Source organism: Protomyctophum bolini (assembly GCF_963924005.1).
Source record: "Protomyctophum bolini genome assembly, chromosome: 10".
NCBI classification, from domain to species: domain Eukaryota; kingdom Metazoa; phylum Chordata; class Actinopteri; order Myctophiformes; family Myctophidae; genus Protomyctophum; species Protomyctophum bolini.
The window spans coordinates 39,322,070-39,339,559 of NC_137871.1; the positions used below are offsets into that span (position 1 = coordinate 39,322,070).

At 43.7% G+C, this 17,490-nt stretch overlaps 1 protein-coding gene across 1 annotated transcript in view; it reads left to right on the forward strand.

Moving 5' to 3' along the window:
• The first annotated feature begins 30 nt into the window (after positions 1-30).
• The window catches only part of elp1 (elongator acetyltransferase complex subunit 1), a 28,557-nt gene continuing 11,097 nt past the window's right edge, over positions 31-17,490 (forward strand). The window contains exons 1-22 of the mRNA XM_080774628.1: positions 31-140; positions 1,670-1,843; positions 2,072-2,224; positions 2,359-2,440; positions 2,812-2,892; positions 4,258-4,343; positions 4,887-5,077; positions 5,722-5,845; positions 6,026-6,119; positions 6,745-6,975; positions 7,917-8,090; positions 8,284-8,365; positions 9,096-9,260; positions 10,455-10,561; positions 11,380-11,483; positions 12,529-12,582; positions 12,942-13,047; positions 13,170-13,285; positions 13,641-13,714; positions 14,110-14,188; positions 17,121-17,200; positions 17,330-17,467. Coding sequence (XP_080630754.1) covers positions 1,694-1,843; positions 2,072-2,224; positions 2,359-2,440; positions 2,812-2,892; positions 4,258-4,343; positions 4,887-5,077; positions 5,722-5,845; positions 6,026-6,119; positions 6,745-6,975; positions 7,917-8,090; positions 8,284-8,365; positions 9,096-9,260; positions 10,455-10,561; positions 11,380-11,483; positions 12,529-12,582; positions 12,942-13,047; positions 13,170-13,285; positions 13,641-13,714; positions 14,110-14,188; positions 17,121-17,200; positions 17,330-17,467 — 2,471 coding nt within the window. The 5' untranslated portion in view covers positions 31-140; positions 1,670-1,693. The remainder of the gene's footprint in view (positions 141-1,669; positions 1,844-2,071; positions 2,225-2,358; positions 2,441-2,811; positions 2,893-4,257; positions 4,344-4,886; positions 5,078-5,721; positions 5,846-6,025; positions 6,120-6,744; positions 6,976-7,916; positions 8,091-8,283; positions 8,366-9,095; positions 9,261-10,454; positions 10,562-11,379; positions 11,484-12,528; positions 12,583-12,941; positions 13,048-13,169; positions 13,286-13,640; positions 13,715-14,109; positions 14,189-17,120; positions 17,201-17,329; positions 17,468-17,490) is intronic.

Sequence of the window (17,490 nt, forward strand, 5' to 3'; positions counted from 1 at the left end):
TTTATTTCACTGTGTTTTGTTGTGGTTTGGGTTGAAAGGTTATAATGCCACAACACAACACGCACACGAGCATGTGTGTGATGTTCATGTTCATGTTGTAGGATAGTCGGATATCTGTTAAATCAAACCACTTCTTCAAGGTAGGTTGGATTTGACAGGTTACAAATATATAAATAAATACGTTTTTATAGCCAGCATCCGGAGCTAACAATCTAGCCAGGACAGAGCAGCGCATGTCGATGACAGTTCAATCCATCTTCTTTATTTAGTAGCTTTTAAGATAATGTATGTATGTAACCCAATTTCGCTCATATGGCACCAATACTTGGAACGCCCTACCAATAGCCATTAAGAAATGTGAATTATTGTCTATTGTCTATTTGTTTGTCTCTAAATGTTTTGATGAATTGAACAATGTGGACCCTGTTGTAAACAAGTGTAAGGCTTAATTGGGTCGTCCACTCACAGTTAACAGTCTTTGTATTGAGTTTGTGCTTGAAATGTACTGTAATTCTGCAAACTGTTAATAAAGATTTCAATCAATCAATCAAAATCCCTAGATTCATTCAAAACTGCTCTCAAAGACGGGGGCCTGTAGAATCTGACAGGCCCTGTAAAAAAAAGTTTCCTATAGACAGCTATTTGTGTCCCTGGGTCTGTCCGAGCACAAAAATTGCGTTTGGTTTGTTTGCAAAACTTTGCACAAACAAGTGTCAGCAGCACAGACACGCATATGAACTGTATGATGATTTGGGGGTGTTACAGTACAGTACAGTAGACGGCCCACCTGGGGGACCCCCACACTTGTCATTTCTCAACCATTTCGGGGTGGCTCGGAACCGGCCCGGCACCATGGCTGCGTTCCTGTGGGTCTGGAACTTCCAGGGACCCCCACACAGAGTTGCACCATGCAAAGCCGACCATGTAACTAATCAGAGACCACAGGGGACGTTACCTCAAACTGAACCATAGGGGTAGTGGGGTAGCTGACTCTGACCCCCCTCGATAGGGTGGCCTGATGGGCCGACATATACTGTTCAAGCCTTGTTGATATTGTACAGATCTGGGGGTGGCTGTAAAACGAAGACTCTCGCTCCCCCTCACGAGAGATCCATTTATGGAAACGACAGAGACATCTGGTGCTGAGATCATACCAGATGTAGAACTCCATATATGGATACAGACAAATGGCATCGTGACAAGCATCCAGCTGACTGACATTGTCATCGTGACAGTCATCCAGCCAAGTTCTAGATAAAGATTATTGACCCCCGAGTTAAGAGGCAAACATTATTTCCTCCGCTCCTCGCGACTCGCGAGAGACTCCTTTGCCTTCCGTACAAGACAGGTTATTTGGCCTTACAACCCAGATATCGTCGTGTCAAGGATTTAGACATTCCGGTTAAGTTCTTACCGTACACCACGGCGGGTTCTAAACTCGGACAACCAGTGTCCTTTGAGTACTATTTTTAAAATATCTTTTTTGATTTTATCTTTTTTAATAATAACAGTAACTGTTCTAGCCTGTCCTACAATATTATCTGTCCCCCTATCCACACTGGAAGGTAGGAACTAGCATTACAGCAAGGGGGACCTGAGAACAACTTCAAGGTATTGCGTAATAATGTGCCATGAATATGTAATAATGTGTGCATTGACCATGTTACAGTAACACTATACATCTGGATGCGAGATGCGGAACCTCAAGTTGCTGAAGAGCCTTCGGAACGCAGAGCACCAGGGCCCGGGCAGTCCGCAGTGTTTCACGGTTCGGACAGAGACCGGTTCGGTACTGCTGGCCTCCCAATACTCCATCACAGAGTTTGACCCGCAAAACGGCCAGGTAAGTTGTTGATAAACGAGCTGTGTGTGCTTCTATCTAGCTACTGGCTTTCTAACCTCGCGTCACCAGACTTTCCACCTCGGAGGAAAGCCTGATCTGTGTTCCTAAATCGCCCGTGTAATAATCCGGTCTGGACCGGATGATAAAAACGAAGAAACTAAAATAAAACACAAACTGTTCTGGTAAGGATGGCTTCAGTCACCTCGTCAATTGTCTGGTCCTTTTCAGGTGGTGAATGAGATATCGCTAACAACCGCGGATTACCTCCCTGAGGATGGTAGCGGGGCAGTGGTTGGCATCCAGGACCTGCCTGAGCAAGAGGCTGTGTGTGTGGCCACAGCCAGCGGAGATGTCCTCCTCTACAACCTCATCACAAACCAAGTAGGCAACGGCTCCTGTATTCAGGGACAACATGGAGATCTGTTCCCCAGACGGCGCTAAATATTCTTTGACACTGTGTGTGTGTGTGTGTGGGTGTGTGTGTGTGTGTGTGTGTGTGTGTGTGTTTCCCACAGTTGGAGTGTGTTGGTAGTGTGGACAGTGGTCTGACTTCCATGAGTTGGAGTCCTGATGAGGAACTAGTTACGCTCACTACTGGTGAGTTCAGTCTGAGTACCGATTATTTGAATACTTTATTAGGCAGAAATGGAAACGCTAAACAGAGTACAGTCAAACACTGAAAGGATATCACTGAAAAAAGGTCCTTGCGGTCTTGTTTCCATACAGGTCCTGGGTATTGAATTCATAGTCACGAAATAAAAAAATAAAATCATCACACAAAATAATAATTATGAATACCGTAAATACAAATAGTATTAATGTACAGGTCGGTTGGTACATGTAAATTACCCTGTAATTACTGTAATACCCTCTATCTATACCAACATATGTAACCATTATGAGGGTTAGTACAACAGTGTAATTTCTTGTTTTTGACCTCTGGAATAATCTCTTCTTAACCCCATCAGGCCAGGAGACCGTCATAATGATGACGAAGGACTTTGAGCCAATCACAGAGGTCGGAATCCACCAGGATGACTTTGGTGAAGGTAGGGGCACGTTCGTAAATTGGCACTGAGTGCACTGGTGTGCCCTCTTCTCGTTCGTTTATTCAGTGCACTGGGTGTGTTGTCGTTCGGGTGCGCTGCGCCCCCAGGTCAGTGCGTGCTGAGTTTTAACTGGTTTAACTGGTTAAAACTGGCTTTAACTGGTTAAAGCGACCAGTTTTAACTAGTCGTTCATAAATAAGCCACACTGTGCTCTGTGACGTGACCGCCCAGAACACTCAAAAAACCGAGCGCATATCTGAACACACCCTAGGTCACAGTATGTGGTCTTGACTAGAGATGTTATGTACTATAATATGCGTAGCATGTTGTTGTAGCCACAGGCAGGTACATTTTGGCAAGAGTTCTACACTTCACAGTCACATGTAATTAGTAGTATTAGTATTACTAGTAATAGTTTGGGTTATACAACAGTGAACGTGATTTGGGATTTTTGGGACATAATACCTACTATCACAATTAAAGGAGAATTCCATACTAAAAGGCTTTCTTACCTTTCTTTGTAGTTGTTACGTCCCCACCAAAGAGGTCCAGGTGTTATTTTGTGCAAAAGCTCCTTATTGGCTGTTTCCCCTACCATAAGCCCTAAATGAATTGCATTGAATTGAATGAGAATTGAATGGGGCTATGGGGTGTTGTGCTAATTCACTTATTTCCACACTTTACTACTTCTTTCGATGGAAATAAGCGAACTAGCATAACACCCCATAGCCCCATTCAATTCCCATTCAATGCAATTCATTGAGGGCTTATGGTAGGGGAAATAGCCAATAAGGAGTTTTTGCACAAAAAAACACCTGGACCTCTTTGGTGGGGACGTAACAACTACAAAGAAAGGTAAGAAAGATAAGAAAGCATTCTAGCATGGAATTGTGGCATTGGAATTGACACCTAGTTGGATACTTCTAGAATCTTATCACCAAACCACTTCAACCCTCTAGACACTGGACCCTATAATTAGGCTCTAAACAAACATTAAGTCAATAGACTTGGCTGCCACATGACGTAATTTCGGAATTCCATTCTAAGCGCCCCTCAAAAGCAAAAACAGCAGCAGATGTTCACGCAGGAAAATACACTTATGCCATATTACAATATCGAGAATCCCAGACGATACAGTATAGTCCCTTGTGCTTGTCAAAATATTGATATGCAATGCTTGCACCTGACATGTGTGTGTGTGTGTGTGTGTGTGTGTGTGTGTGTGTGTCTGTGTCTGTGTCTGTGTCTGTGTCTGTGTCTGTGTCTGTCTCTGTGTCTGTGTGTGTGTGTGTGTGTGTGTGTGTGTGTGTGTGTGTGTGTGTGTGTGTGTGTCTGTGTGTGTGTGTTCTATGTTCTATGTTGAAGGAAAGTTCATCACAGTGGGTTGGGGTAAAAAAGAGACCCAGTTCCATGGTTCGGAGGGGAAGCAGGCAGCCCAAAAGAAGTCTTTGGTTAGTATTAAATGCCAGTCTCATTCCTGTCTCTCTCTCTGTTAATTTATTCTACTAGTTAGTTCTACAGTACAAATAGGAGCAACACAAGTTGACAATAACTTGACTCATCTCTGCACTTCTGCCTGTGTCTGTCTGTCTGTCTCACACATTAAATCACATGTTATCTCCCCTCCCAATAACGACAATTCACATGCATTATGAACAAAACAGGTTTGTCAGAGGGCTTTGCTGAGCAGCAAAGGACATTGACACAGATAAAGACGAGTACAAACACATCAGCATTTTTAAACTAGTTGTCTAACTAAGAAGAAAAAGGGAATAAATTAGCTGATCTAAAAGCTCACAATGTGTCTTGCGGCGAGGAGTTGTGAGCTTGTAGATAATGTATTTTTGCTATTCCTTGTATGACGCACATTTAGTTTTCACCTGTGTCTTTATTTTATAAGCTCCCAGGCCCTTAGTGTATTATAGCATTGGTCTCCACTCCTCTAAACAACTTGTACAACCCTATCGCTGGTATATGTGCAAATAAACCTACAGGAGGTGGAGCCAGCGTTGCCGTGGGACGACCGCCGTCCGAGGATCACGTGGCGCGGGGACGGCCAGCTGTTTGCTGTGAGTGCCGTGTGTCCTCAGAGCGGCGCCAGGAAGGTCCGGGTGTGGAACCGAGAGTGTGTCCTGCAGGCCACCAGCGAAACCATCAATGGACTGGAGCAAGCTCTCTGCTGGAAGTAAGAGTCGCTTAGGCCATTTAGACCCCAGACCAGATTCTACAAATGTTTTCTAAAACCCCGACAGTTTTCAGAAAAACCTATGTTTCTATGTCGGTGGTTCTCAAAGGTTTTCATGTCAAAAGGACCACTGTAGGAGAAAACCTTCGCATACCTATAAATTAGGCGTATGCACAGGTGCGTAGGCCAGTGGACATCAATGAAAGCAATAGGATACACCCGCACACTGTGTATTTGCTCGGTACATGAGTATTTTCTTATTTAATGAAGCAACGTTTCGGTCCCTCCGGACCTTCCTCAGGCAAGGACCACCAAAAATGTCAGCTTGAAGTGGTTAAAAGCTAAGGTGACATAGATGCGTTCCATATCTTAGGCTAGATTTCGGTTAGCAACATAACGTTCATTGGTTACAAATATATGATAGCAATAATTCCGGTACACTCAAAGCCCAACTCGCTTCACAACTACAGGCATTTAAGACACTTTGCTTCAAGTCATGCCAACAACTACCGTGGCCCTGATATAATCATGACGTACCGAGGCCGCTTGTGCATTATAGTGTATTATATTAGTGGTATTACAGTACGTATAACTTGTATATCTCTGGTCGTAAGCCATACTGAAACCATTTCCCTCTGTTTCAGACCATCAGGCAGTCTGATCGCGTCCACCCAGCGACAGCCCAACAAGCACAGTGTGGTGTTTATGGAAAAGAATGGCCTTCTACATGGAGACTTCACACTGCCATTAAACAAAGACCAGGCTAAGGCACGTGGGAGACCCAAAAACATCACCTGTGTAGATGGCAATTAATATAGTAAAATTGCAAAGATATGACATTACACCACTACAAACAGTCATCATTTTATTTTATTTTCCCCCCTTGTAGTTGAGCATTTTTGTCGAGAATACAAATGAATGGTTGTTTGTGCTGTGTGTCTGTTTCAGGTGAAGGAGCTGTTGTGGAACAGTGAATCGACTGTTCTGGCTGTGTGGCTAGAAGACATGGCTCCAAATGAGGACTGCCAAGTCAACACATACAGTAAGTCCATGACCAGGATGAGCATATGAGCATTGATTCTGACCTGAGATCAGATTCATACGAGGTTTCCACTGGACAACACACTGGTCTGATGAACCCATTCTGACCTGAGATCAGATTCTAAAAATGTCAGTCGTTCTTCGAATTTTTCAAAAATAGCAGACCTACAAGCTCGTAGCGCGCCACTCGGTGGCGCGCTATGAGCTTGTAGATCTGCTATTTTTCAATAGCTAAAGCATAACATGATGCTAACACCAAAATGGGTTCCCGGTCAGAATGGGTTAATACTAAGCTGTCTTGACAAATGATCTTTCATTATATGCTATTCTACACTGTCTGCTGCTGTGTAGAATAGCATAATGTATATATAATGTGTGTTTTGAATGGTATTGGACTGCCGTTCTTTCGACGCATAACCCTTTATTGTTTGTTGCACCCAAGGGTACTTTAGCATAACTTTAACTTAACTTAACTTTAACATATTTTAAAAGGGATTATGACTGTATAATGTCCTTAACCAAGAAAGTTGCCTAGCCCTAGGCCAGCAGACCCAGGCTGGTAGGGGACTCTTTGTTGATGTCTTAACTTAACCTCTCGTCTACAACATCTAATCTTCCCTCAATAGTTCAGTTGTGGACGGTGGGAAACTACCACTGGTACCTGAAGCAGAGCATGGACTTTGGCGCAGATCCCCAGCGGGCTCCAGCGTGTGTCTGCTGGGACCCGGCGCAGCCCCTGCGGCTCCACGTGGTGACCCGCGGCTGGGTCAGTCTCACGTATGACTGGGGCTGGACCACCGAGCGGAGCCCCGGGCTGGATGCCACGGACAGCGGCAACGTTGCTGTGATTGATGGAGGTGAGAGGGGATCCGCTGAGAGATGATGTGTTACTGATACAGTGATGGAGGTGAGAGGGGATCCGCTGAGAGATGATGTGTTACTGATACAGAGGGGATCCGCTGAGAGATGATGTGTTACTGATACAGTGGCTAGTTTATTTCAAAGAGAGATTTCATGTACAAGCTACATTTAACTTCATCCGTTGTCAAACTTTGGCAGCATTGCACTGCTAAATGGTGTTAATGTGCCTCCACCCGCTCCCTCCGCTCCGGTACATCTAACACACTCAAACACCCAAGAACCAAACTCCGCACCATGGGGGACCGGGCCTTCTGCTCAGCTGCTCCTCGGCTGTGGAACGCCCTCCCCGACCACCTGAGAGCACCACAGTCCGTGGACGCTTTTAAAAAGGGACTAAAGACCTTCCTCTTTAATAAGGCATTTGCCCAGTCGGACTCTTAAGCTGCCCTGTGTGCTGTTTTTAACTGTTTTATTCTTATTTTTATTTTTTTATTTTTATCTGTAGCACTTTGAGATTTGTTTAAAATATAAAGTGCGTTATAAATAAAAATTATTATTATTATTACTTGGCTCCATGGCATTTCCATCCATACTTCAACATGAGCAGTAGCTGTTTTTTTTTCTTTCTGATGATAATAATTATGAACCACTGTTCATGGTGAAAAAATTAAAATCACACCTGTATGAAGTGAGCGGTGCAACTGTAGTGTGTGGGGATCCCCGGTGGCAACGTCCAGACCCCCAGGAATGCACCCAGGGGGCTGGCCCGGGTTCCGGTGAGCTTTCCCGCATCCGAAACGGTCGAGAAATGACAGGGATTACCTTGCGGGGCTTTTCAGAGTAAAATCTCCCATATCTTCTGGCACTCTAGCGACTTTATTTTGAAGAAAGTCCCGGCACTGATTGTGTTAATAATGTTCTATTATGTGACCTGTAGATAAGATCCTGGTGACGACGTTTCGTCAGTGCGTGGTTCCTCCTCCCATGTGTTCCTTTGAGCTCCAGCTGTCCTGCCCCGTCAACCAGGTCACCTTCCTCTGTCAACCTCAGCGGACCAATCAGTTGGCTGCATTCACAGCTGACGGTCACATCTCTGTCTATCGCCACGGAGGTAGGTTCACCAAAGGGGTGAACACCCCCCAGCCCCAGGCCCTAACTCATTTTAAACCAAAGGAATGGAGAAAACGGTATTCTCTTAAGTTTATTTTGCTATTACTGGTTATTTTAAGTCCATATGTTACAACTGTGTCGTTATTTAGTTTTCTTTCTGTTTGTTTGATATCGATAACTCTCCCTCTACCCAGAGTCTGCGGAACAATCTCATAAGACGACAACAGGAGGGTTCCGATTATTGTCCCACCCCCTGGTCCTACACACAACATACAGGTAACACGCTTAACTTTATATTTTTGAATATGAGTGAATCAATGTCGCCACTAAAATATAGCCTTGTTGAAACAAACACTTAAGGCCTACTCATACTCCAGTTTGAGGTGATAAAGGTTAGAAAACTACAGCATTATGTCACTCGCCACGGTGACCGACACACATCTCTCTGTTTTTTACTGTCCGACAACTCTTTCACTATTGGCTATCATCTCGTTCACTGATAGGTCTAGAAGTTTGGTGGGCGGTCCCCTTGGTTTTGCATAGACAATAGACATATAAAGGTAGACGGCTCTGGGGTGTCTGTATCTCAACGGAAGGCAACATGGAGGCAACGGGAGGCGATGGCGACGCGTGAACCTTTCCCGAGATTTCTTGCGAAGCATAGCTGAAGCAAAACGGAAGAACGGAAGGGGATCGGAATCCAATCAGAGGCGCGACTCCCTCTTTCCCAGCAGCGCTTGCCTTCCCGAGATTCCGCTTGACTTCCAACCTCCCGTTGGAGACAGGTCTCCCCAACGAAAGTGCAGCGACCAATGAGGCATCTATATATTTTTTTATATCTGGGGTTTTGCATCTGAACCAGAGGGAGGCGGGGTTAATGCTTAAGGACATCACGCGAGTATGATGGCCTCGACTCATTATCACCGTTTTGGGTCACCTAAACTGGAGTATGCATGAGCCTTTACAGTATCTGTGTCACTGTTGTTGTTGTACGCGTTTGCTCCAGTGTTCCAGTGACTCAAGAGGAGCCGCTGGCTTTGAGACAGCTGTTGTGGCTGAAGGAGGATGTGTTTCTGGGGCTGAGTGCTGGGCTGTTGCCTGCTACCTCCACACTGTCCCTCCTCAGCCCTGCACAGGAGGACCACGGATCCCCACACACACTCCACAGCAGGTCGGTAATGCATGCCAGCATGACAAACTATGAAGTGCATGTGTGCACACTCTTCGTGTAGTAGGCCACTATTGCAGTAGGGCTCTTGCAACTCATTTTGAGAGTCGAATGTATTCAATTTCTATCAATCAATGACTATGAATTTATTTAAATCATCTACAGATGCCTTTTGAATGTCTTAACTAATACACCATTTCTCTCTGTCTGAAGAGACCTTGAACAATGAAAGAGCTCCTGTTTGAAAAGGACTTTTCTTTTTAAAATACATTTAATTACCATTTTAAAGAACTAAATAACCTCATGCCACATTCAAGCACTCAAAATTGTTCCATTACAGTATATACCATAAGCATTTCTATCTGCCCCTGTAACAAACAGGGGTCTGTGCCATTTACTTATTAACTTTTATAACAATATAGTTATTAATTAAGATCCAGTTAATTCATTAGCTATTCATTATATTCTGGCCTACCATAGCGTACAAAAACAAAAGGCCTAGGGCACGGTGGCACAGTTGGTAGTGCTGTCGCCTCACAGCTAGAAGGTCCTGGGTTCGATTCCCGCTGGTAGATACCCTCACAAAAACATGCCGTAATCCTGGTCTCTAAAACTACCTCCCCCTGGCCAGCCGGGGCGCCTGATGGAGGGGAAAGGAACTGGTCGGAATAACGTGTCCCTTCCACGCGCTACGTCCGGCCGGGGAAATTCCCCTCTGTCAGGTGAAAAGAAGCAGCTTGGACTCCTCATGCATAGAAGGAGGCATGAGGTCAGTCCGCTGCCCCCCCAGGTTGGCAGAGGAAGTGTAGCGCCCAGGATTACATTAGATAATTGGCACTGGGTGAAAAGAAAACTGGGTTACAAAATCGTGGGATAAAAATGTAAGAAAGAGAAAAACAAAAGGCCTGAGGCGAGACATTGGTACGTATGAAGCCTATTGCCAGGTTCGAGTCCCAGCTCCTCCTAGTGTCCACATTTTCTCTTTTTACTGTGTTTGAAATGTATTTGTATGCTGTCCTCTCATGTCATGTCTTGTTATGTCAGTATTGTTTAGTGTTTAAGGTCTGAAAATTAGCATCTCTGCTAAATCCAGTGTATTTACGCTACAATTGTTTGTAATGTTCATTAATATGCTCTGTGCCGTCCAATACACCAATAAAGTCAAGTAAAGAAGTGTCCTTGGTGTGTTGTGTCCAGGTCCCAGGTGGAGGTGGAAGGTGTTGTGATCGGCATGTCTTACAGCTCCCAGACCAGCACCGTGGCCCTGCAACTAGAAGATGGACAAACCAGGAAGCTGCTCTGGGGTCAGTCACAACCATAGACTGTAAAAAATATGGACAAAGCGTTCCGCGGGTCTAACATGAACGTAAAATGAAGCCTGTCAGTCCTTGAATTGTACATCGCCATCTTTCTAGATCCGTTTGGGCCCAGCTGGCCATTGGCTGGCCCAGACAACGAGGCGGGACTTCCCCCCCATTTTTCTCCGTTGGTTTTTATTTTGACTCGAGTGGGTGGGGAATCCCGATCATAGACTGTAACGGTAGCCACACCCCTCAGAACATACGCGACTTTATGGTCATTTTTAAAATAAATGGGACCATAATTTTCCAAAAAGAATATTATGACATTAGAAATGAGACTTTAAACTAGTGACTGGAAGCAGAAAGTATTCATGACCATGTTTATTAAGGTAATACAGTCTAGGTGAAGTTGGGCCCAAATACATGGACTTCTATGGGGCTATGGGTTTTTTTGGGCCCAATGACAGCGCCACAACAGGCCATTATTATATGAACTTTCAGGAAATCCCGATTTCCTTAGTAGCTTCACAAAATATCTGTCGGACTGCCCCCCTGGTCACAACTACTCCTTCAGTCAATCCGTTCTTCTACTAGTATTAGAGCTATTTTACACAACGATTTCCAGTAGACAAATGCACTTACTGGAACAAGTAATGTACAACTGTACCTGAAACCTCATTATTGTATGCGTCTGGATTTCACTGACCACCCAGCTTTCCTAAGCTATAAAGAAGCTATTGTTAAATAGCTCAGCAGTACAACACAATTTAAACCCATCTGTATACATCAGGAAAATAAAGACTCTTGCCTCATGTGTCTAGATTCTCTTGAGCTCACCGTGGAGGAGTGGATGGATTCCAGTGGCTACAGGGTGAATTTCCCCGTTTCCTGTGTGCAGATGGCCCTCTGCAGCATTGGTGGTCAGGTAGGGAGGCGCACTCCACAGTTACTGCCCTTACACACTGCCCTTACGCCCTTACACTCCACAGTTACTGCCCTCACACTGCCCTTACACCCTTAAGCCCGACACACACCGGCTGCGTCCCCCGCGCAGCGCCGCGCGGCGCACACAGCCGCCTCCATTATTTTCAATGAACCTAACGCACACCGGCTCCGTCCGCCGCGCCGATAGAACACAGTTCTATTTTCCAGGCGGCGCCGCGCGGCAACGCGCCACGCCGCAGACGGTCGCAGCCGGTGTGTGGTGGGCTTCACACTCCACAGTTACTGCCCTTACACACTGCCCTTACACCCCACAGTTACTGCCCTTACACACTGCGCCATATTTGCTCCGATTATGCTGTCGGGGTTTGCTTTTTTTGGCGCTGCAACCAGAGAAGGAAGAACTAGTTTGCGAACGCATCAATACACCATGGACAAATTGTTATCCAACGATAACAAAATATTGTTTCGTTTTGAGGCTAAATCTCATCAAACGGTGGTCCGTGGCTCAGATATGCCGAATGAATAATGGGACTTGATATGAAAAAGTTTGAAAACCAGTGACGGTAAAAGAATAGACTCGAGGTCGGAAACGGTGCCAGCTTCTCGAGCTTCACATCCGCTCCACATACGTGTGCATAATTACATAATCAGAGTATCATTGTGAGCTTTGCCACATAATAAATAGGTTCTGGCCTGACAGTGCGTTGCGTGTTTGAGTCCTCCTGCTCATGACGACCTTTGCTGCATGTTTCTCCCTCTTTCCTGACTATCTTCACTTCAGTAACTTCATTAAAGTATCATTAAAGGCAAAAAGCCAAAAACTAAAAAGAAACATGGTGGGAGTTGATTGAAAGTCCACCATAAACGTGAAACGTTGTATTGCCACTGTTGAAGATGTTCTGGGAAGAATTTTCATGAATGTGAATATTTTAAGAATAATACATTTCATGTCAACACTGCTCCCTCCACATTTATCTAGGCTCATAATGTACTTTGCTATGTCTCCATGTTTATGATGTCCACAGGAACATTTGCTGGGGCTCACAGACAGATCCCACCTATACGTTAGTGACACTGAGGTATGAATGCAATACGAACTATCTCTCAGCTTAGATTGTGAACATTTTAAATGTTAAAAGGATTTTGGGCACAGTTGAATATATTGTAGCAAACGCAATATGGGTTATTTTAAAACAACAAATCAACTATGTTCGTTAGTGTAAAAGTTGACCCATTCCAACTGCAAACTGTTAGACTGGTAGGGGTGGTTTACCAGGCTAGCAAACTGTGGTGGCCTTGTGTTTTCTTCATCTCAAAACATAGTTGTGAAATTGTCCTGTAAGCATAATCATAGTGGGTGCTTCACTACTATTGTAATTGTCAGCGTGCTGCTCTGGTTTTGGAACTAAGTGAATGGATTGATCTGGTTCCTCCTCAGGTGGCCTCTAATGTCTCCTCCTTTGTGGTTTATGATGACTTTCTCCTGCTCACCACACACTCGCACACCTGTCGCTGCCTCCAACTGAGCATACTCACAGTTAAAGGTATGTTACAGAGTCGCGCGCACGCACCTTTTCGGTGGTCACCGTTTCGGTGGTCACTTCATCACCTAAAAGTGGAGTGTGAACAGGCCTTTTTATTATGCCAACCTTTGCCCCCCCGTTAGGGCTGCAGGAGGCGTTGAGCACAGACGGAGGAACGAATGACGAGACGGTGCGGCGCGTAGAGAGGGGCTCCAGGATCGTCACGGTGGTCCCTCAGGACACCAGGGTCATTCTACAGGTTGGTTTGGAGGTGTTTGGATGAATACACTAGGTTTATAGTGTATTCATCCAAATAATCATGTTGAACGTCTGTTGGTAAACCTAGTATACGCTGTACATGTCACGAGTTAAACCAGTCAAATCGACATTTTTACTTAAGTAAAAGTATCAATACTGCAATATAGAACTACTTTGTTACAAGTAAAAGTCCAGAATTCAAAATGTACTTGAGTACAAAAGTATTGGCATCAAAATGTACTTAAAGTACTAAAAGTAACATTATGCAGGATGTGCCATTTATAGTTTTCAAATGTATTTAAACATCTTTTGAAAATGGCGTGTGTGTGTGTGTGTGTGTGTGTGTGTGTGTCAAGATGCCACGTGGTAACTTGGAGACCGTTCACCATCGAGCGCTGGTACTGGCTCAGCTGAGGACGTGGCTGGACAGGTGAGCTATACAGCTCTACAGTATGTGGATAATGGACAGTGTAGCTCAATCTTTAGAGCACAGGATTAATTTACTGACTTCAAGTGGTAGGGATTAGGCCTTAGGGGTTTGAATCTTAAAGGGCAAGACCGCTGTGGTAGAGGTTTGTCCACCTTTGGAGTTAGTCTTGCCCTTTAATCACCACAGTAAAATATGCATTCATGGTATGTGGCAAGACACTTTTGATAACTGTCACCAATTATTTTCTCTAATCTGAATTTAAAGCTGACATACAAGGCACTAATCAGTATGGCAAGACACTTTTGATATGTGTCACCAATTGTTTTCTCTAATCAATTCTGAATTTAAAACCGACAAGGCACTAGTCACATTCATATATCTTGTCTCTCTGTCAGCTTGAGGTTCCGTGAAGCTTTCGAGTGTATGAAGAAGCTGAGGATAAATCTGAACTTCATATACGACTACAACCCCAAGGTAGGCTTCCTCTATTCTTCATATATGACTACAACCCCAAGGTAGGCTTCCTCTATTCTTCTATCTGAACTTCATATACGACTACAACCCCAAGGTAGGCTTCCTCTATTCTTCATATATGACTACAACCCCAAGGTAGGCTTCCTCTATTCTTCATATATGACTACAACCCCAAGGTAGGCTTCCTCTATTCTTCTATCTGAACTTCATATACGACTACAACCCCAAGGTAGGCTTCCTCTATTCTTCATATATGACTACAACCCCAAGGTAGGCTTCCTCTATTCTTCATATATGACTACAACCCCAAGGTAGGCTTCCTCTATTCTTCTATCTGAACTTCATATACGACTACAACCCCAAGGTAGGCTTCCTCTATTCTTCATATATGACTACAACCCCAAGGTAGGCTTCCTCTATTCTTCTATCTGAACTTCATATACGACTACAACCCCAAGGTAGGCTTCCTCTATTCTTCATATATGACTACAACCCCAAGGTAGGCTTCCTCTATTCTTCATATACGACTACAACCCCAAGGTAGGCTTCCTCTATTCTTCCTGGGTTTATATGTTTGACGCTGACACGTGGCCACTCGGTTAATTCTTTACAGTTAATGTTCTGGGTAATGGGCAGCAGTGCGAGTGGTTGTCTGGGAACCGGAAGGTTCTGGGTGTGTCTCCTCCTGGCTTGTGTCCTTGAGTAAACCCCATTGTGCTAAAAAAACAACAACAGTTGACCTAATAGTTAGGATGGGTTAACTGCAGAGGACAAATTCCAGGTATGTGCAAATACTGTATACGTTGCCTAAAGTCACACAATTATTATTACATTGTGTTTTTGCCACAGAATCTATTTCCATGGCTGTTATGTCTTTTCAACATGAGAAACACAGGTTTCTTTTTTGAATAATTGTTTGTTTGGCCGCTCATTCTGCAGTGTACTCCTTGCTGCTTCACGCATGCACACTTACATGTACAGTTTCCTGCAAATGTTGGTTTAGTTTTACATCCTGTCCTAGCCAGGGAGAGAAGAGGCTGTATGTATATATAAGGTGTGTGTGTCTGTTATAGCCAGGGGCTATGTGTGTACTGTTGTACGTACTGTATGTGCTGCACACCAACTGAAGAAGACTGCCTCTGGCCAGTTTACAACACTATGTAGCTGTGATGTGAACTTTCACAGATTTCGATTTTTATTTTTATTGTAATAACGAATTCTGTCTTTTCTATTTGAGAGATTTCAGAGGTTTTATAGTGGCAAGTGTGCATGTTTATCGGCAGCAGAACTGTGTGTCAAAGCTGCTGGCTTTGACACACCGGAGCATCACACCCACGGTGACAGACAGTTTCAGCTCATAATACTTGGTAATACGTGGTAACAGAAGATTTAGTTAGCACCGGCATGGTGCTGGCAAGTTGTCAGCACTCAAACTAGACTTTGAGTTTATTTTGTTTTTATTGTTTTTCTCATGTAGTTCTATACTACAGAGTCTACGGTATATGTAATCCATCATATAAACGGATATAAAAAAAGGTGTGTAATTTGATTTCTGTCAAAATATATTCAATTAAATACATTTATTTTAGCCTGGAAACCAGACGAATCTCCCAGTGCAAAATAGAAAGAAAAAAAAAAACACAGAACTTGGGTAGTTCTATATGCATTGTATTCAGAGCCTCAAAAAAAATACATGAAATAATAAAAAATATAAGCCACGGTCAGAGCTGAAATTGGTAAAAAGATAAGTCAAAAGAGTGGCTGCACACACCGATAGCCAAAGTGCCGATTATTTTTTAAGACGCAGAGTAGGAACTAACGTTTCAGCAGATGCAACTGCCTTCTCCAGTGTATCGAGCTGAAATTGGTGCATACTGTAAATATGAAGTCACGTTTTCCTAGTTTTTTTGTTTCAATGAAAAAAGATGGCAGGACGTGAAACTTTATTGCCTGGAGAGTTATTTCTCACCTTGAGCTCTAGCTATTCAAATGCAGTGTTTTCTTATACTAAAATAATAGTGAGAGCAGCTGCTTATGTTTAAAAGATTCAGACTGATGAAGGCATACTTTGGTATGTGTTGAACTACATTTAAAAAGTTGTAGGTGGAGTAAATCCACCATTATTCATTTGTTGGGTAATTGACTACACTCAGTAAATAGCCTACATATCAAATCAGTCTTAATTGATTTTTGAGATGTATTTTGAACTGATACTGTGTGAAAATCTGTCGTTTCTGTGCCAAATCGTTTTTCTCAAAAGTTCCATTTTCTGAAACATGTTTCTATAAGCTGTACAGTATATCCAAAATGGTTTCATCATATTTAGCTCTGATCCTCTACTTAAAAACAAAAATGTAAAAATGTTCTATGACTGACTATGTACTTGCTGCATTTGGTAACATATGCTGATCAGCTGTAACAACTTGATCTATCCCCTGTAACCTAACCAATACATTTTGATCTTCTGCATCTTATGATTCTTATCTTACTGTTCTTGGTAATTTTTCGAATGCAACTAGCCTGACTCGCATCCTGACTTTTCATTTAGTTTCACTACATTATTGCGTCTGAAAGCTCTCTCAGTGCAGCCGTTTTCTCAATTGGGGCCGTGGCCAAAGTGGAAGTCTTTGGCGATTGGTTCATACTGGATCATCCCCATCCCCATTGGACAGTTCGATTTTCAACCGAGAATACCCTACCTTCGACAGCACCACCAGACCCTGAGAATATATTTTCAATGGCCGTGGCTAGCGATTCAAGGACTGAAGCCAGGCTAGAATGCAACTGCTCGGTGACCTGCTGTATTCTGAAATGTTGACCATAGATTCTGTCGTGTAATTCAGAAAGCTGATCATCAAGGCTGATGTGGTGTCAGTTTTTAACGTGCTGACAAACTGTGGAGATCCATGACTCTGTCTGCTTCTTTCTACAGGCGTTTCTTGATAACGTGGAGACCTTTCTCACACAGCTGAACTCCATCAACCACATCAACCTGTTCCTCACCGAGCTCAGGTAAGATCACAGGGTCTGAGAACTGCTGTTTAGGATTTGATTCACTTCAGCTGGAGGAGAAAGAACCACTGTGCTCAAAGGAAATTATATTCATTGCGGATTATTATTCTTATTCTTATTCTACCACAGGGATGAAGACACGACCAAAACCATGTACCCCTGCCCTCAGAACAGTTTGATCCAGCCTCCAGTAACCGCAGGGCGGAAGAAAATTGATGTAGTGTGTGATGCCTTGCGTAATTCTATGCAAGCAATGGATCCACACAAGTGAGTGATGCTTCGTTCATTGT